This window comes from Muscardinus avellanarius (assembly GCF_963383645.1).
Source record: "Muscardinus avellanarius genome assembly, chromosome: 8".
Taxonomy (NCBI): domain Eukaryota; kingdom Metazoa; phylum Chordata; class Mammalia; order Rodentia; family Gliridae; genus Muscardinus; species Muscardinus avellanarius.
In genome coordinates this window covers 84,713,910-84,735,309 of record NC_137794.1, presented here as the reverse complement: position 1 = coordinate 84,735,309, position 21,400 = coordinate 84,713,910, and the positions used below count along the sequence as shown (strand labels likewise).

General features: G+C 39.6%; 1 protein-coding gene across 6 annotated transcripts in view; it reads right to left on the bottom strand.

The window, feature by feature from the left end:
• The window catches only part of AKAP7 (A-kinase anchoring protein 7), a gene marked incomplete at both ends in the record, with an annotated part of 165,374 nt that overhangs the window by 21,200 nt on the left and 122,774 nt on the right, over window positions 1-21,400 (bottom strand). For 2 of the 6 annotated variants that reach the window (XM_080700534.1, XM_080700535.1), the window contains one exon: window positions 13,374-13,422. The exons of 2 other annotated variants lie outside the window; for them this stretch is intronic. In XM_080700534.1, the coding sequence (XP_080556660.1) occupies window positions 13,374-13,422 (49 nt within the window). Of the gene's footprint in view, window positions 1-10,456; window positions 10,526-13,373; window positions 13,423-21,400 lie in introns of those variants that run through there. 2 more of the 6 variants (XM_080700533.1, XM_080700530.1) reach the window with 2 other exon arrangements.

Here is a 21,400-nt window from a genome sequence, read left to right as displayed (position 1 = left end):
TTAAGTTTGATGACCTTAACGGAATTAAAGTTGGTGGGTTACACTTTTTCTGAATGACTTTCATTATTTGTATTTAATAATAATTTTAATGTGCAGGTATGCCATCATCATTAGGAATTACATTATAAGATTATAATGCACCAATAAAATGTTTTAAAAATAATAAATAAATGTCAACTCATGTGGCCAACCGGTTGGTATTTGCTTCTCAAGCTCTTCATCTCTAAGTGTGAAAGAACTGCTCCAGTCACAGGAATGTCAGCAACAATGAAGTGTGGCACCCTGTGTGGTGCTTCCCCCAGATCACCCTGAAGGTTAGCCTGGTTTCTACAGGGAATGCAGAGTTAGGAGACCAGAGATGGTCACGGACTTGTCCTCTATGGTGTCTCACGGTTCCTCCCTGAGGAATACATCATCTGGCCCCACTGCAGCTGCCAGGAACCAGGTTCCTTCCCTGCTCACTCTTTAAGACACACTGTCCTGCATTCTGAGTCTCCCAAACTCTGCATACTTACAGTTTCCAACACATGACAGTATTTTACTAATTTTTGGTAACGAGATTTATGAATCCTCTTAATAATAATTAACCTACCTCGTGTTAATTACCTTTGTCATACCTATCTTTTTTTATACACTTAATTGAAAAGCTTATTGTTGCTGCTATCTTATATGTGAGAAAGCCAAGAATCAGAAAAGCCAAGTGATTTTCCCAAATCAATACAACTAAAATCAGTCGAAGTTGGGACTCAAATGCAGATCATCACACTTTTGCAATTATACCACGATGCTCTTCTATATCTGACAGTGGGAAATGCATTATACTTTATTTTTCACTCTAAAATGAGATTTCTGGGCAGAAAGTGTTTATAATGCTTTCCCTCATGTTACAGGGTCAGAACATCTGGACTGGGATCCTATCTTTCCCACTTCCTAGCACTGCATCCCTGTAATAGCTGATTAGATCTTTCTAATTTGGAAACCGAGGACTTATAAATATGATCATTTTATACTATAGGGTTGCCATTAAAATTAAATGAGATAATACAAAGCACATAGCACACTGCTCATCTTTTAAATAAGCACGATTTCTCGAAGCAGTATTATAATAATTGTAAACAAGAATCGTATGCCTTGTTCTAGATAACTTACGTTTACATTCTTCTGCAACTAAATAAAGTTTCAGCATAGGTAGAGAAGAGCTACTGCTAATTAATCGTGCAGAAAGGCTTCCAGCAGGCATATGAACAGAATACACACAAAACAGTAAGTGAGATACAGATGGCTTTAGATTTCTAGATGCACCAAACTGAAATGTGTGGTATTGAAAAAATAATTACATCAAGTTCAGTTGATATGGAACTTTCCAAGAACATACCTCGTCCAGAGTGTTTTATATACTTGTGCTAAATGTCACAATCATTCATACGCCCATCTCTCTGCTCACCTGCCTAGTAGTCAGTATACACTTTCAATTATAGGGATCTTCCCAGACATTTATTCTTTTTCTGTCAAATCCCCAAAAGATTTGCTATAATTAGTAGCATAAAAATATAGTAAAAGGTACAAAAAAATAAAAATCAGGACCTACAAAACCCACAAACTATAACAGAAAGTAAATACAGAAGGAAGTAGTGATTACAGAGGGGCCAAAATCAAGTCATGAATTGGGGTCCAAACTCCCTGATACTCAGAGTACAAGAGGAAGCAGCTTGCACACACATCACGGAAGCTTCCAGATCACAGCGCCGCTCCATTGCTGCACAGGGCTCCTGGTCACACCCACCCCTTCCTTCTCTCTCCTCCACCCCTCCCCCAAGTGAGCAGGGCCATCCACTCACATCACTGCAGGTCACTGCTCCTGTCACATCCCATGGCCCTGGTGGCTGATGAGCCAGAGGTCCCACTGGTCCATCTGATGCCAGGTGGTATTTGAGTTTTAAAAAGTGCTCCTTCCTAAGGCCCTTCATTTCCATTGTTTGGGAGATTTTCATAACCCACTGCTTTTGCTAGTGTACAAAGGCACTTTCTACTATAATACATACATTATATTTTTGTTATATATAGCATAATGCCCTTGCCGCCTCTATCTTTCCTTTGATTTTATGTATGGAAAGTAGGGGAGAGAAACTCATTCTGCTTGAATGTGGAATAGGAAGGCTGGAGTCATGTCCACATCACTGAGCGAGGCCAGAGAGGGCAAGGACTCAGAATCCGCAGGAAGCCGCTGTGCCATTACCAAATACAGCCTGCCCGAGAGGGTAAGAACACAGAAGGTGACCAAGCGATGGTGGCGTGGGGGGCGGTCAGGGTCTTTAAGGCAGGCAGTGTCAACTTCTACCTTGTCTTGGTTGTTTGACATTCAAGTCAATGCATTTTCCCTTTTAATTAAAATCATGGACTGGCCTTGGTGTATGGGACTTCCTGGCATTTATCCAGTCTCTGGTGTGACTCCTTCCACTGCCCTTTTCTAATTCTGATTTGACTGGATACCAGATACTTCTCAGAATTCCTCAGACTTTTCAGACTTTTCACAACATTGGTCCTCTGGCAGCTGAGCCTCTGGTTCCCTGGAACCCTGACAGCACAAGAAAACAGTGCGTCATTCCCAAAATGCCAATCTCCACCTGGCTACAGGTTTAACTCCCTACCTTATTCACTAACCTGCCTCAATATCAGAAACTGACCGTGACCATCATCAAGATGCAAGGAGAGAGTTAATTTAAATTAAACACAGCCACTCCCTCAAAAAATCACAGCACAGGTGAAGCTGTTGAACATAGGCCTGACAAACTTAAGGAGTAATTTATTTTTATAGAATGCCCATAACCTGTTGACAAATTAGTTTTAAAATAATTTGTTGTTTTAAAGTTTGTTAAATTGAGCCGGGCGTGGTGGCGCACGCTTGTAATCCCCGTGCTTGGGAGGCAGAGACTGGAGGATGGAGCAGGTTCGGAGCCAGCCGCACTGGCTTAAGAGACCCCGTTTCCAAATAAAAAGTATGAAACAAAAAATAGGTCTGAGAGTGTAGCCTGGAGGTAGAAGGGTTTCCAGGAACCCCAGTACCACACACACACACAAAAAAAAAAAGTTTGTTAAACTGAGCTGAGTGAGGGTTTTTCTTAGAAATATTTTATTAACTAATTTGAATTACCAAACCATATCTACATTTTTAAAACTGTATTTCATTTGAAATCACATTTTGTATGCTTTAAAAAAAAACTGTGACTTTGTAGCAAAAAACCCACATTTTAATGTAATATAGTTATTTTTATCCACAAATAAGAACCACAAATTGGCATAAACTAAATGCTTACCTTGGCACAATGAAGAAAATAGATTTATTCAATCACAGCCAACATGTATGTGCCAGTTATTATGCTATTGTCTCTCTCCACTCCACCCCACCCTTCCTCGCTCAGATTTATGATGTGGGGGCTGGGACTAAGCTGCCTGGTTTCTTTGCCAGCTGAGTATGCGAGGATTTGCCAAGAGGGGGCGCTGGCGGGAACCAGGGCAGCCTCACCAAGGCAAAGGCGCCACCTGTCGCTCCGGGCTCACTGCTCCTGTCAGGGATGACCCAGCTGGGGCTGTTCCCCTTGCTGCAGCAACTGGTTCCTGGAGCTGTTGAGTCCGGTTTTTATCTCTCCCCTCCCTCCCAGAATCGACCCCATTGCACCCCTCACAGATAACAGCAAAGTTGGCTGTTGATCCATCCTCAGAGGCCAGAAGTCCAGCTTCAAGGGTCCTTTTTCTGGGTCCCTGGGACACCTCCCTGGAGACTACAGCCCCTCCCCAAAGGCCTGAGTTGGGGCAATGTGGACCCTTCCGTTCACAGGTTACCTCAGCCTAGAAATCACTACCTTTGTTTTTTTGCAGTCTTGCCTTTCCACCCTTTATTCCTCTGAAACCTATTTAACCAGTTACCTATATTGAATTTCTTCTATTTAAGCAACTAGTGTTAGTTCCTATTTTCTTGGCTGAACCCTAACTGATATATACTGTTTCTGTATTTTCCTCCCATAACGTTGTAATTGCTGAAGACTCATATGTGAACAACAGAAGCAAAGGTATGAAGTTAAGAATAGCTATGAGGTTAAGGCTTTTTTTTTTTTTTTAGAAAAACAACCTATTTCATGAACTTGCTTCTCTATAAAATAAATTTTTAAATCATGTCTTTTAATATCCAAATTTCATAGTATTTTTAGGTTCTATAAAACCTTAACTTTTGCAAATATAATTTTATACTAGAGGCTAACTGAGTAGGCTAAGTACACACAGTAGTAAGTATACAACAGCATTTCAATTAATTTTTTCTTAATTTTACAATAACTATATTGGAGAAAAATAAATCTAAATTTGGCCAGCATAGGTTCATAAAAATTCCACTAATAAAAACAACTGCATAGTATGCAAAACACCTTAGCTTGTTATCTCTAGAACTTACTGATAATTAACTGCCAATTCCTACTACCATGAATTCAATAATCAACTTTTTCTGTTGTGGGTAGGTTATATAACAATACACCTAGACAAGAACCCCAATACATATATAATACCTCTATTAAAGCAAGTATGTTGATCCTAAAGGCACTAATTTAAAAGTCATTTAATAGTTACTATGAACTAAGAACTACTAAAAAATAAAGCATATTTTTTCTTTAAAAGTTTGGTCTTCCATTTTAAAAGTACAAGTTTGGTGTCTTAAATAATTTGAAATTTTTTCTGGGTATGGTGGTGTGTGCCAATAGTCCCACCTATTCAAAAGGCTGAGGCTGGAAGATCACAAGTTCAACCTGAGCAATTTAGTGGGAGCCTGTCTCAAAAATAAAAATAAAAATGTCTAGGGCTAGTTCAGTTGCAAAGCGCTTGAATGGCATGTGTGAGACCCTAGTGAGGTTCAGTCTTAGAAAACGTACATACAAAAAATAATTTTTAATTCTGTCTTAAAATTCTCTTTCAGGCAACTATTATTACTAATAAGTATTAATTCAGGCAGCTGTTAATTTATATTAATACAAACTTTTACTTGGACAATTTCTTTTAATGTTCCATTTCAGTATTTTTGTTGTTTAAAACACAATTTATTGCAAACATAATTAGAATACTATTGGATTTATTTTATTTTATTTTTTTGGTGGTACTGGGGTTCCTGGAAGCCCTTCTACCTCCGGGCTACACTCCCAGACCTATTTTATATTTTTGAAACAGGGTCTCTTACGCCAGCGCGGCTGGCTTCGAACCTGCGCGATCCTCCTGTCTCCGCCTCCCAAGCGCGGGGATTACAAGCGTGCGCCACCATGCCCGGCATAATACTACTGGATTTAATGTGTCTTCATCATCTGAGTTCTAACGTCACCAAAAGAAAATGTGTTAAAACTGACACCCACTGTCCTGAATCTGTCCCCCTGGAGTTGGAGAAACAACTCTTTTTCCTTCCACCATACTATAGAATCTTCTAAGTTTTCTGAGACAATTAATCCTTCTGCCTTCTCTGGTCCTATGAGACCCTTCAGCCTCCCTCTGATGGCGTGGTTTCCAGGCCTCCCACCATCCTGGCCACCCTTAGGACGCATTCCAGCTTGTCAGAGCTCCAAATAAGGCCCGACTACAGTAAGTCTAGATAGAAAAGTCTTAGGTTAACAAATCATCTGCTTGCCAGCTTATGAACTATCATATATATCACTCAAAACCCTGAAAAGGCCAACTTTACAGTTAACTTTAGCTGAACATTTAAAATGCTTAGAATGTGTGAATTTTATTTTTGTTCTCTAACAGTGAGATATGAGACATTAAGTTGAAGCTTGTAACTCACATGGCAAATGCCAACAACTATCTCACCACAAAGAGGGTGAGGGGCTCTGATACAGGTAATTAAAAAGGGATAACCTTGACTACCGAGTTCCTTCTTCCCTTGCCCACCAGCTTTACCAAGTGGGTGAGCTCCATCTCTTGTGGGGATGTGGAACCTTCTCTCCTTCCGCTCCAGGCATCTTGTTTGTACATCACTTTCTCCTTGATACTATAATTTTTCCATACCTATATCTTATGTTTATAAATAGTTGACAAAATTTGTAAGTTTGAGGGAGAGTGTTTAGAAATAAAAAAATTATAAGCCTCAAATATCTTTGATTCAGTGTGTGATCAAATTAACATCTATGGCCTAGTTAGCATAGCATTTAAGTTCAAGCTACATTTAGTCTTTATATTTTCATCATACAATTCAAGTTTTGTCTGTGACTATTTGCTAAGGGCAAAGAACCTTACTATACAACTTTTAACAGTTCCAAGCTCTGTTAACTTATAACTTTTCCATTATGAATGTTTGTCATAAGACACTTTTGCTAAAATATGTGCCATTCAAACCGCGTTTGCTCACATCAAGCTGTAAACCTTACCTGTGGCAAGAACTAAGGTAACTTCCAATCTTGGTGGCAATTACCTCGCTCTCATGGGACATTACTGATTTAGCTATGTAACTTCGCTGGCGCATAAAGGGCGGAGCTTCACTTAGACTGAAAACAAGAAAATCTTTTATCTTGGCTTTTCCTGTTCAGAGTATAATAAACCTTAGACTCCAACACTTTTCCTTTCTAAAAGTCATGTAAACTTTTTAAAACAATTCCAACAATAGGAACCACATATAACCCATCATTTTATCTTCCAAAATAACTGATTCAAACCAAATGTAATGGTCTCAACAATATTAATTGAAATATTCTTCATAGCAACTCTCACATAAGGCTAACTTTCACTTTTAAAAAAATTGAAGAAATCAGAGAGCTTTCATTTTTTCACTAGGTTTGGAAATATTTGTTCCAGGATATACAATGAAGTTTGGCCTATAATATATTCAGTAAATGTACTTTCTCTGCAATCATAAGAGTGTATTAACTGTGTTGATACACGTTGATAACTGTGTTGATATGATTGGTCATGTTACTACAGTCACTTTCAAAGACAGCTTGGCAGACCTAGGCTTTTATTTCTACTTATATGCACTGAGAATCTCCTAGAATAGCATCCAAAGTGATATATATGATAATTCATAATCTCCTAGAATACCATCCAAAGCCTCCAGGTGCAGATGATGGGAGTTTAACCCAAACAAGTTTAAGCAAAGAAGAAAGGGAGGAATTATTGTTTCATGTAGTAGAGAAGGTTCTGGGCTTGGCTGAACTTGGTGGGTCAAATGTGATCCCCAGGAATTTCTCCTCTCTCTTAGGTAGGTTCTTCTTTGTTGGTGCTGACTCCATTTTAGATGACCCATATTAATCTTAAGGAACTTGTGGTGACATTGCTTGGACCACATGTCTTTCCTAAGGCAGGAAGCAAGGAATCATGGTAGACAGGACCCCAAGAAGAAGAGGAGGGAATCCCTAATAGAAAGGATGCCCTTCAGATCAATGCCACAAGTCTACTCAGTTATTCAAGGTCTAAAGTCCTAAATCCCCAATTTCTCATCCTGGATAAGGTGGAAATAAAACCACAGTTCTGCCAAGCTGACTTCTAAGGTGACTATGGCTATACAACTAACATGTTCTTCATTCATTACAGAAAATTTGGAGTGTCTATTATATGCCAAAAGCAGAGCCAGGCATTTCATAGCTTGTTTAATTTTCACAACAGGTAGATATTGTTTAGGATAAGGGTAGAGAAGCTTAGAGAAGTAAAACAGTAAATATCAGAAGCAAAAAAGCAAACAGAGTCAATCTGGTTCCAGAAGCTCCATATAGTCTACCACACAACACTGAGAGTTTGGAGGCTCCTTCTGTTCTCTTCTTTACTGTGGATAAAACAGTAAAGAATAAGTTTGTGGATGAAAACTCAAAGACCTACATATTAGGCATGGTCAAAATGAAAAAGATCTATAAGAAGTGACTGATCACATGCCCTCTAAGAGTTTTACTAGCCTTAGCCTAATGCCCGAAATTCCTCTATATGATATTATTTTGGTCTAAGTCATTACCAGTGCTTAATGTATTTTATTATTTTACTACAAATACCTCCCAAGAACACTTGGAATAGCTTTGTCGTGTTAAAGTATGCATGCCCCAGGAAGGAGTAACAAATATAAAAGTTTCTTTTATTAGCCAAAAGCTTTATGTACATCAGAAACTCCTGCTCCTATTTTATATAGCCCCAGAAAAGAAGAAACAAGGGCAGGTCACAACACACTGCGGGAGGACAGGACATCGCGTATAGTTCTCAACAGCCCATGGCCACAGCAGGGGCTGGGCACAATCCTACAACCTAGGCAACCCCAATGAAAACCCGTCAGCATTTGATGGAAGAATCTAGAAAAAACTCCCCAATATCTGAGAACAACAAAAGGAAATGCAGTTACCACACAGCCTATGAACTAACAAGGGAACCGGGGTAGTAAAATAAGAATAATAAGCAGTAGCATTTGCTCTAATGTTCCAATTCTTAATTTTAGAAACAAACCTCCTGGGTATACATTATTTAATAAGGGGAAAATCTAATCTTTATTGACTATGGCTAAATGTTTTATATTGTACATTACCGCTGCCACCACAACATTACACACAGAGATTGTATGTAAAATGTAGTCTAAGGTTACCAGCACCGCTGGCTTTGCTGCTTCAGAAGGGGCACAGGTGATGAGCAGCCTGGGATCTGGGCCTTCTGCTAGCTTTTGGCCCCATCATACCCCTGGAGGACTCCAACTGAGAAACTCCCCACTTTTCTGGCTTCCAGCAACTTCCCTCTGAAATGGGGCAGTTGGAGAGCATATGTTTTCTAACAGTTGCATCTCATAAGCAGATTTGAAAATTATCTTGCAATAGTACCTGGCACCCAATAAGTAATCAATTAAGAAGAGGGGAGGGGAAGGGAAAGAGGAAGAGGAAGGGAAAGAATGGCACCATATCTCTATCACTTATTCTTTTATTCCCTAGACTCTTAGCTCAAAAGAGCAAGGGGGGGAAATAAGTAAATGTTCAAAATCATAGTAGTTCATCACTAGAGTCATTCCAATTTCTGTCCTATGACACGCTGCCTTACACTGACATTCTCTTACACTCATAGGCTAACAGAAAAAGTGTACCCTTCTCTTCACTGACTGCATGCAGAGCATGCCTCTTCTGGGGAAAACACTGTCGAAGGCTGCTGCAAATAAGGGAGGCACACAACATATGCCCTAAAAGTGTGGTGCCAGAAACTCATGTGATAAGATAGAGCAGACATGTGAAAGATGGCCACGAAGTCAGTGTGTCTCAAGTGTGAAGAGCAAAGTGTATGGCTAGAAGATTTCTAGGAAGCCTTCTGAAGAATTGGAAAATCTAAATACAGACTTCTCTGAGTTTAACTAAATATAATCACCATGGTAATCAAGGTTCAAAAATATAAGTGTTTACCAGACATGAATCCACACTGCATACCTCAGTTTATACATTAATGTAACACCGCCAAATCCTAAGCCATCGAAATAAATTATCTGAGGATTTCACTTATAGCTATGAAATGAATGTCATCAATAGTCTTGGTAAGAAACCCCAAACCAAAAAATTATATTGAAATATGTTTCATGTAAAAAATGAAAATGTGTTTTAAAATATTTTGTTTTTTTAGTATCACAGAATACCAGAGCTAGGAAATACCTGAATTGTCAATGCACCCACTTTCAGGGACAGGAGATTGGCTACCTCATGAGGCAGTTCAGATGATTTTTGCATATTCATCTATTTCATTCTATATAAAAGTATAGGACTTCAAAATGGAAAAATATACCATAGGAAAAGAACAAGGAAATATTTTCCAGTCAGTTCAAGAGGTGCCTCTGCACCTCTAGAGTCTTAAGTTTTTGTTGAAGATTTACTTAATAGTAGAGGTAGATAAACTGCAACGGTCAGTGTGTCCCCAGGCAATTTCATTTCGGTTAAGGAACATTCTTTTCACATAGCTCACTATGAGAAATTAGGTAATTCAAAGAGAAAATCCCGATAAAAGAATCTGCCAAAAATTACACTAAAAAAATACCTAAGCTGTTTGGTAATCCTATGAGATCTGCAGTAAACTTTAATGTCAAGAATATTATTGCATTAGCAATAAAGAGTCTAATCTTCAAAGAAACGTGCATTTATTTTCAGTACGTTCCATTTACTGTGGTCAAAAAAGTATAAAGTCTGAGAACTGTTCACCTTCTGGGATTTAAACAAGAAGAGCCATGCTGCGTAAACTGACGCACAGGGCGTGATGAGCTCTGCTGCATTTCACTAACCGCCCATTACCAAGACTTCAGGCTGTGCAGAGTTAGCTTTGCACACGAACTTAGGCCCCTGCAGAACTGGGTGATTCAAGAATCATGTTTGCTGTCAAGAGATTTAAATGATAGCACCAATAAATCAATTAAATCAGAATCCTATCTACCACCACTACCATGAAGGGCCAAGGCAGGATAAAGAGCACGAGAGGAGAGGGATCACTTGACTCTTACCACGTGGCCAGTTGGGCAAGTCCTTGCTGTAGCTCTGCAGGACTGCAGAGGATGAGCTTTCCAACTCATCTGCATTTTGAGAACGACACCCACAAATTTAAATTTCCATCAAAACTCTGAATTCTCCATTATTTGAGCTACTTTCTGGAGGAACATGCCAAGGCTACTGCTGCCCTTTACAATAGGATTAGAGGAGTGTGGGAGTTTGCATTTGTGTGTTCTGCCTGTGGATACTTAGAGCAGGTGACTCAAAGCAGGCAACCAAGGCTACTGAGAAGCTGAGACACAGTGATGAATAAGACAGGGAGGTGACTGTGCAGTCCAGTAACAAGGTCAAAGCAATGCTCATGCTCCAAGTGTCTCTGGTGGACTCTTTCACAAGTTATCAACACAATTTATGGACTGGATTTCTCCAGTTAGTCCGATTTATATGTTTCTTGAGGCATGTTGGGCAATGAATTCTCTGCTGCTTTCTTTAATGCTCCCTTTATAGGTACTGCTAGCCGTGTATTGCTATCAGGATAGTAGTGACTGCCATAGAGGCTTCTCTTTGTTGGTTTGTTTGTTTGTTTTGGTCATACTGGGGTTCCTGGAAACCCTTCTATCTCCGGGCTACACTCCCAGACCTACTTTTATACTTTTTTATTTGGAAACAGGGTCTCTTAAGCCAGCTCACGTGCAGCTAGCTGGCTTCGAACCTGCGCGATCCTCCTGTCTCCACCTCCCAAGCGCAGGGATTACAAGCATGCGCCACCACGCCCAGCTGCTTCTCTTTGTTTTGATTTTTATATACTTTTGTTGGTGCATTGCAATTGTACATCACTGAGGTACAATGTGAGAAGAATATGCACGCATGCCACTCTTGGAGCATTTTCCTTCAGGTACCACCCCCTTCCCTCCTCCTTCCCTGTCGGTACAGGTCTTTGAGGTTGGCACTGGTAATTTAATATACATACATAGCATAATTTCAAATGTTACCTTCTTGATGTTTCTAGACCCCCTCCTCCCTCTCCTAAACTTCCTCCTTTAGAACATCCTGAAGCAGAAAAATTCAACACGGTACCAGGAGACAGTTCCACAAGACGCATATACGTTGGAGGGGGGCGGGTGAATGGAATGAGGAGCAGATTAGGATGGGAAAAAAGTATAGCAATGACAAAAATCAAAGATAGAATAAAGAATAATAGGGGAGGATGTAGAAGCCCAGGGGGCTGGCAGTGGGGGAGGGGGGGCGCAAATGCACCGTTCTCACCAACACTTGTGCTTCTCCACTAGAATTTCACTTCAGATGTTGCATCCTGTTTTCCTTTTCTTTTTGAAAGTTTGGAATTTGAGAAAGGGAAACCAAAGAGCATATATGGCATTTCCTGCCAATAGATATTAGGAACACACAGTGTATAACAGAAGACTTTGCTCTCTTAATCTCAGATAAGCAAGCCAGAAAAGAGCAAATTCCTCACTGCACGGAGACTCGATGACTGCTTACAGACAGGGCAGGGGAAGAGCAGAACGGGAGGCAGGTGCTCCAAGGAGAACCTGGGGCAATGGAAGGAAAGCAGTCTGTGGGAAGAATGCACTACCACCCTTGGATCTGTCCACGCCAAGGATTTTCAGAGAGGAATGTCCTTCGAAAAACTGAACCAATCAACCAAAATCCTCAAAAACTACCAATAAATAATTCCCACAAATACCTGGAAAGTTTTGGAGAGCCAAACGAGTGCCATGCTCACTGCTAGGAAGCGAGTGGCTCTGCTGTGAGGTCATCTCGGGTTGTAAGACCGAGAGTGTCACATACTGTCAGCACCACTTTCACAAGTAAAATTCACAGCCCAGCTTACTGGCGCTGGTTAACAATCAAATGCTCCAAAGTATCCCGACACTTATTCCAAAAATTTTTCTATGAAAACTGACTTCCTTCCCGAATAAGTAGGCATAGAATACGTGTTAAATTGTTTAAAACCTGACCTCGGTCAGTTTCCTGAGGATCATTCAGCAGGAAATACAAGGTAAATGTGGATCTTGGAGTGTCTTCCCTTGCTATCATGAAATCCTGTGCATCTATTTAAATCAGAAGTAAGCACTGACATGACTGATATGTGGCTACAAATTTAGCAAGTATGACTGGAAATATTTTATTGACAATAAAGTAAAAATTCCCTATTTGGGGGCATCTAGTGTAAGGCAAATTCTATTTAGCACACTAATCAAAACGCCAGCATTCTATTTAACAAAACTAAAATGTAAATAAAGCACGAAAGCCAGCGAGGAAAAAACTTCAATGCAAATGTCACCACTTTAAGTTCTGATTTCTGAGCCAGAAGCAGATGTGGGATCCGCCTGACACCCGTGTTAATGTTCGCTCAGGGTTCTGCTTGGAGGCAAAGCGGTATCACTTATCTGGAGCGGTCTTACAGTCACACCCGAATCCCTTCTGTGAAGAACAAAGCAAAGGGCACACGAAAATATCTGCAAATTTACAAAATACGTGGTTTTGAAACTGGCTTTACCTCTCTACCTGTTCTGACTGAGCACAGCTCCACAAACATGCCAGTTTCAGATAAGAAAAATGAAGCCTGGCTTGTATGTTGTACCACATTGAAGACAGGGATTTAAAGAAACTCAGAACTAAACTCTGACTCTAGATAGACAAAAATGGGCTCTAAGAATACCAGCAGAAGAAAAATCAGAAATGAGTTGTCCGTATTTTGGACTGGTGATACAGCCTACTGACTGAGTTATTGTACTTTAACGGTTCATTTATAACTGCACACCTGCCACTAGAATGCACACTGAAAAACCACAGCTGATCATTCTGCTATCTTTCCCATTAAGAAAAACCAAAACTATCCCCAGAAAACGACCACACAAAATAACCAAGCATCAATCAAGGATTCTGCACAGTACAAATCGCACTTACAGATTTTTCCCTCGTCTCTTGAAAAAGGAAAGCAGCAGAGCTGGCCCATGGCACTGGCTTTCTTTCCTGGTGTTCCTCTTCGTGGGCACCCCAAATAGAAACTGCAGCTACACCCTGCTCTGGGAGCACACCCTGCCTATTCCTCACCGAGGAGCAGGAGCAGGGAGCCAATGCACAGCCCGAGAGAGAAAGAAGGGAACTCGCTGCAGTGAGCAAAAAAGGCTCCTCCTCCCGGTCCTCCAGCTCAAGCAACTGCTCTGGGACTGGCTTTCAGCGAGAGAAGTGGCCATATGCTCATGTAATTCGCACAAAACTGAGAGCCCCAGCCTGAATAAATGCCACGTGCTCGCAGTGTGTGTGGCTATCTGCATGTGTCTTTAAGAGGGTAACAGAAAAACCAGGAGTCCTTTTTTCTTACAGACTAATGCAGTAATTATACATGGAAATTCAAACCAGGGGGGAAACACATTTTCTGTCTGCTATTTAAAGAGGAAGAGCTTTCTTTTATGCCCAGGAGATTTCTGTTCATTTGTTTTCTGCATAGAGGACCCAATACAACAGAACACGGATCACACAACTTGTAAGAAGTGCCATTAACTCTCTAACGAACTGCACAAACAATAGAAATGTCAGGAAGGGGGGATGTTTATCAACTGCTACTGCACTTTATAGCTTATCTTTTACAGGTGAATGCCTGCTTTCTGAATCATTGCTTATTCCCCTACTAAAGCATGAATCAATACTATGGATTGTGAAATTGTTAAATCAATTACGTCAATAGCCTAGAAAATTCCCCAAACCAACATGCGCTACTGAGAAAAAGACCAGAGAGAACAACATCTCTTTAGATTAAGTAAATCCAGGGGCAGCAAAACAATTAATTTCAAGATGACTTATTTTGAACTTTATGATGTGAGAAAATGAATTTCATGCAATTGTTCAAGTCTATCTCATATAAGGAGTGGCCTTACTTCAGGACACTACTGGAATGAAAGACTACTCAAAGAGTCAGGAATCCCACCCAAATTCTTCCTCTGTTCCCTACTTTCTAGCTAGGCACACACATCTATCTGCTGGATGCTAGAAGCCAGGAAACATGGATGACAATGACAACTTCTAGGGGTTCTGAAGCAGCAAACCTGCTTCCATAGCCACCCAAACAGGAGACTGGGGAGTTTGGAAGAATAAAAATCATAATTTTACAAAGTCAAGGTGTTGCTTTAAACAACAACAGCCCAGTTAAGAAGTTGGCAAGCACTACACAATACTTTGCATGGCTTTTTTTTTTTTTTTTCAGAAAGAGAATGGTGATAATTACAGTGCAATTAACATGCCATAGAGCATTTTAGAGTATATGAAGTAACATAAATTACTTGTGTGGATCACAGATTAATATGTACTTCAATTTCCCAAGATTAGAAATATTGTAAAGAAGTGTGTAATCAAAAGTAAATGTGACTGATTAAATGAAACTGGCAGGTCTATCCACATAATTAACGCTAACGTTTGAAATGTGACATACCCTTAAATGACTTTCACTTTTTCAGACTATTTAAAATGTAAATATGTTTATTCTGCCTTGATATAAACCACTCACTTTATAATGAACACTGTGATTTTTAAACCAAATTCCGCTGTTGTAACACCTTTGCGTCCTTAGGGCTTATCAGCCTCTAAATTAACGGTAATGTCAAAGTGTTCCATATTCCCTCTCAGTTTCACCAATACATGAGTGAATACAGGTTAACATTTTAGAATATAAGAGAAGACTTTCTATATAAATGTAGTCTTAAAGGTAATGACACAATGAGTCATATTAAGACTAGAAAGCAAATAAGTCGTCCATAGCTCTAAAAAGGGTAAAATCATAACATACTTTGAACATGGGAGACGTGACGGAGAATGGAAGTCCTTCCTGGCTCCAGCATGGCCACTAACGAGCTGGGAAACACTGGAGAACCCTTGGGTCCTTCCTGGGCCTCAATTTCTTCATCCACAATAAGTTAGATGGAATGGTAAGATCCTCTTCAGTACTAACATTATTGAAACAAAGAATATAAACTGGGCATGGTGACACAGGTCTGTAATCCCAGCACTTGGGAGACTGAGACAGGAGGATTACAAATCTGCAACCAGCCTCAGAAACTTAGCAAGGTCCTCCGTGACTTAATTTAGGCCCTGTTTCAAAATAAAATATAACATAGGGCTGGGGGGGGGTGTAGCTCAGAGGTAGAATACCTCTGGGTTCAAGACACAGTAGCAATAGGAAGGAAGGAAGGAAGGAAGGAAGGAAGGAAGGAAGGAAGGAAGGAAGGAAGGGAGGGAGGGAGGGAGGGACATTCTAACGACCAGTTAACAGTTATCCCATGTTACTTTCTGTGTTAGAAGAAATATTTACAGTAGACACTCTTCATTGAGGAAATGAATAACCTCTGGCATCTCCCAACCAGCAACACTGAAGGTTTTTATCACCTTCACTAAAACCTTCAGAATCAAAAAAACAAAGGTCTGAACCCACAATTTGTTGGGTATTAACAGTTATGGAAGTCTAACATCTTTATCAGAGTTTTGCTATCTTCATCCATAAAAACGGTAAGCTTATTACAAAGTTTTAAATTTTTGTTGCAAAGTAGTTGGTAATTAAGAAGAAGGAAGAGTATGATTGTCTGATGACTGTTCTCTGTAGGTAACTCCATCTTTTTAGCACCAGCCAGCAATATTGTCTCCTCCTCTGCCAGTTTTCTGCCCTGCTAGCTAACAGTTTGAGACAATACTTATACATCTAATGTCCAGAAAAATGGACCCTAACTCAAATGCAAGCCCAGGAGGATAATGTTCTTATGACAAACTCTACCAATTTTACTTACTTCATTATCTTTTGTTGGCAATGCTCCTGAAAATATACAATTAAGAATGAAACATAGCTGGGCATGGTAATACACACCTTTAATTTCAGTGACTCAAGAGGCTGAAGCAGGAGAATTATAAGTTTATGTCCTGCCTGGGGAACATAGCAAGACTCTCTCAAAAATAAGTTTGAAAAGGGATGGGGATGTGACTCAGTGGTGGAGCACATGCCTGGCATGACTAAGACCCTGGGTTCAGTCCCCAGAAGTGCAAAATAAATAAACAAAGAATGGATGAAATATATAAAATGAGTCATGAGCTAAGTAACAGTGCTTATAAGGATATTCTACAACCTAAGGAGAGCTGTACAATGTTAAAGACTTTCATAAACATCAACAGTGAATTAATCATGATAAAGGAAAGAAAACAATGAGGAAATTCAAGGTAGGAATTTAAAAATCTAACACTTATTGAACACTTACTATATAACCCAGGTGCTTCTCAGCGCTTTATATTTTAATCCCCACAACAGCTCTTTGGGGAAAATGCTGGTACTGTCCCCATTTCACAGGTAAAAACCCTAAAGCGTGGCAAAGTAACCTGGGCAAAACCTCTGAGAGAATGTGGCATTCATGGAATTTTTACCTCAATTTGTCTGGCTCTAAAAACACTGCCTGAAGCCGGGCGTGGTGGCATACACTTGTAATCCCCGCGCTTGGGAGGCTGAGACAGGAAAGGCTGAGACAGGAGGATCACGTAGGTTCGAAGCCAGCCTCAGCTACTTAGTGAGGCTCTCAGCAACTTAGAGAGACCCTGTTTCCAATTAAATATAAAATGTGTCTGAGAGTGTAGCCCGGAGGTAGAAAGCCCCTGGGTTCCACCCCCAGTACCACCAAACACAATAAAAAATAAAAAATAAAAATACTGCCTGATCCAGGGCTCTGTTATTGTTGAGAAAAATGGTGTGGTAGTGGATATATACTTTGTAAAATAGCGTACTATAATTTCAAAATAATGTACAGGAAAAATTATTTAACCAAGCTTTATGGTCATGGGCTTAAGATCTTGCCTTGGTTTCTCATGTTTTGCCACCAAATCCCTTTATTAACCCTGCTAGAGGAATATAATTTCATTTTAAAACAAAGCACCTAAAGACAGATTCCTTTTGGAAATGGAGCCTAACGCTATCATCTGCCACCCAGAGAAAGAAGAGATGCACTAGAGTGCAGAGATGCGGGCCCCTGAAAGCATCCATCTTCCAGGGAAAATAGCAACCGGGATCATTCACAAGGAATCCGTGAGGATATTCATGGAGTGTTTTCTTTTTCTTTTTGGTGGTACTGGGGGTTTAACCCAAGGTTGTTTTACCTCCAAGCTATACCCCCAGCCCTTTTTTAAATTTAAAATTTTTAATTTTTTGTCTTGAAAGGGGTCTTACTAGGTTGCTGAGGATGTCCTTGAACTTTAAATTCTTACTTTCTCAGCCTCCCAAATACTGGGATTACAGGCATGCACCACCATACTGGCTTCATAAAGGATTTTTTTAGGGGCTTACTATACTCTTTTCAGTATTATATAGAAGTCTAATATAACTAGAAGATTTTTAAAGGGTTATCCATATGAGGAAAAATATCTGATATGACAGCATTTTCATAAATATACATTTAAAACATAACCTTTTTATGCTTTTTCTTCTCACAGGCTTGGCTACAGACAAATCATAGTTAGGATAGTTCCTTGTATGATATGTTTTGTAATTTTATTCTAATAGTTAAAAGTGACAGGAATGCAGCCAGGCATGGTGGCACACACTTGTAATCCCAGTATTTGGGAGGCTGAGACAGGAGGATCGTGGTTCGCGGACAGCCTCAGCTACTTAGTGAGGCCCTCCACAACTTATTGGGACCCTGTTTCAAAATAAAGAATAAATAAAAAGGCAGGGGGTGTACCTAGGAGTTTGAATGCCCCCGTGTTCCATCCCCAGACCCCCCCCCCAAAAAAAAACTTTTTTTGACAGAAATAAAACTAAAAAGTATGGGGGCAGTTGTCTCTCCTCCATGTACAATGTGCCCTGCTTACTACCTCTAAAGGAAAGCACAATCTGACCCATGACCCAAACTATTCTCTATGTGATTGGTTGGCAGCTTGTGTGTGTGTTTGTGTGTGTGTTACTGGGGTTGGAACCCAGGGACATTCTATCTCCAAACTATACCCCCAGTCCTATTATTTATTTATTTATTTATTTATTTATTTATTTATTTATTTTGGTGGTATTGGTTTTACTGGAAACCCTTCTACCTCCGGGCTACACTCCCAGACCTATTTTTATATTTTTTTATTTGGAAACAGGGTCTCTTAAGCCAGCACTGCTGGCTTCGAACCTGCATGATCCTCCTGTCTCCGCCTCCCAAGTGCGGGGATTACAAGCGTGTGCCACCACGCTCGGCTTTTATTCTTTATTTTGAAACAGGGTCTCACTGAGTTGCAAAGGGCCTAAGTAGTGGCTAAGGCTGTCCACAAATTGCGATCCTCCTGTCTCGGCCTCCCAAATGATGAGTATTACAAGCGTGCACCGCCACGTCTGGCTTGGTTGGCATCTTTTTCTGTCTCTATCTGAATACATATATATTGGACTTCTGAGCAATCTCATGAAAAAACCTAACTGAAAATAAGAAACAAATTTTGCTATATGAGTCTCACTCTATCAAACTACACAAATGACCAATTCTAGTGAGACTCCAATTGAATAATTAAAGAAAATCTAAGTTTAACAACCTGTGGAAATATATGAGAAAGAGAAGTAAAAATAAATGTCCCTTAATTCAGAAGAGTGGAGAAGAAAGTGGAAGTTAAGTCATGACATGTAATGAAAGGGAAGACTTGTTTGATCCAAATTCTTGAACCAAGGCTCAGAAAACACACATGCCTTTAAATAAAAGAGATGCTTCAGGAAGGTCTCATAACACAGCAGGTAGCACACTTATGGAAACTATCACACAAGGAAATGTCACCGATTCAGTGGAAATACAGGTTCACAAAGTGCTTGGTGATGTGTGGAAATGTTCAAGTGCTGTGCGTGTGTCCCAATCACCATGAACTACGTTATGAGACTACAATGTACCATTAAAGTGTATTCAAACAACAACAACAAAATGTATGGAAACATTCAAGTGCCGTGTGCAAATGTCACGAACAATTTGAACTACATTATGATGAGAAACTAAAATGCCCCGATAAAAGTGTATTATAACAACAGCAAAACGTATGGAAACACAACTCATGAAAACCGCAAAGTAAAAAGACGAGGAATTATTCTGGACTTGAAGGAGTTTGGGTGTCACAGCCAATACTGCATTTTGTTTCTCTATGTTCATATTTAAAAAAAAAAAAACAACATCTGTTCTCAACCATTACTGCACAATGAGTGTATATCTAGTGTATATCTATTGCCCAGGCCCAAAGGATGCCCTCCATTGCTAAGCCACTGCTGTGTCTTCTGAGTCATTTTGTAACCAAAGGGGATGGTTCTAAAGCTACATCATTAAATACTGATATTTGAAAGGGGTTCCTATGAGGGTCTGCCCATAAGGAAAAGAGGCTGGAAACCACACTAAAAAGCAAACAACACTTCACTGAGACAGGAGGATCACAGGTTCGTGGTGAGCCTCAGTAATTTGTGAGGGCCTCTGCAACTTAGTGAGAACTTGTTTCGATTTATTTAAAGAATAAAAAAATAAGGTTAAGAGTATAGCTTGGAGGTAGAATGCCCCTGGGTTCATTCAATCCCTGCTGCCCCAAAATAAATAAATAAACACTTTAGCAATCATCTATACATTTATCACTGATAAAGTCTTATTTTAAGTATCCAGGAAAAGACTTTCAGTCTCTGAAATGTGGGAGTCGAGAATATATTTTTTACCATTACTCCTACTATAGTCATATTACCAATACACCTTTTGACTTCTCTCTACAGTGCTTTTGTTCCTCTCTAAAAGTTATAGGTACTTGGATTTGCAATTGCCATGCACTATATAATTTTAGTATATAATTGGAAAGAGAGCATGTTCTTTTCTACTAAACACAGGAAGAAAAACATACCAGATACAGCACTGTGCACTTAGGAAAGGGAAAGAAATGAGTAGGTAACTAGAGTTAAAAGAATAAAATAAATGTTCTCATTCTTTAACAATTCATAGCAAAATTCCCAAATCGCTATGATGAACTTATGCTGGGGCCAATTTTGTTTTGTTTTGTTTTGTTTTGTTTTGTTTTGTTTTCAGTAGTGGGGAGGAAACCCAGGGGCATTCTACCTCCAAGCTACACACCTAGCCCTATTTTTTATTCTTTATTTTCAAACAGGGTCTCACTGAGTTGCAAAGGGCCTCACTAGGTAGCTGAGACTGTCCATGAACCAGGATCCTCCTGTCTCAGCCTCCCAAGTACTGGGATTACAAGCGTGCGCCACCACACCCAGCTGCTGGGGCCAACTCTTTTTTTTTTTTTATTGGTGCACTGTATTCATACATCATAGTGGGATACAAACTTTTGTAGACATACATGCACACATCGCCCAGTCAGCCCCCACCCGATCCCCACCCCATTCTCTCCCCATCCCTCCCTCCCATGCTTGGCTTAGTGGTTGACATCTAGTATTATAGCAATTTATCCACAATTAACAATGATAATCTCACCAAACAGTTTCATTTGTCTGATACCAAGCTTTTGATGACTTAAAGATAACATTTCAATATTTCTTTTTGCTTTCTTTCTTACCAGAGAATATTTTTTTTCTATTTTTTTAGGTGAAACTATCCTATATTTATATATTTATTTTTCAGAAAAAAACTCTATCCTAATATGGAATATGGACTCTAGATACCCAAAACGATCTTGAAAAAGAACAAAGCTAGAAGATATATATTTTCTGATTTCAAACCATATAAAGCTACAATAACTGAAACAGTGTAGTACTATTCTAAAGGCAGATATATAAACCATTGGAGTTAAATAAAAGCCTAGAGCTAAATTCTTCCCTATATTGTCAAGTTATTTTTGACAAGGTTTCCACGAACATTTCGTGGTAGAAATAATAATCTTTTAACTAAATATTGTTGAAAAATAATAATTACATGGAAAAGAATAAAGTTGGGCCCTTACCTAATCCCATATACAAATATTAA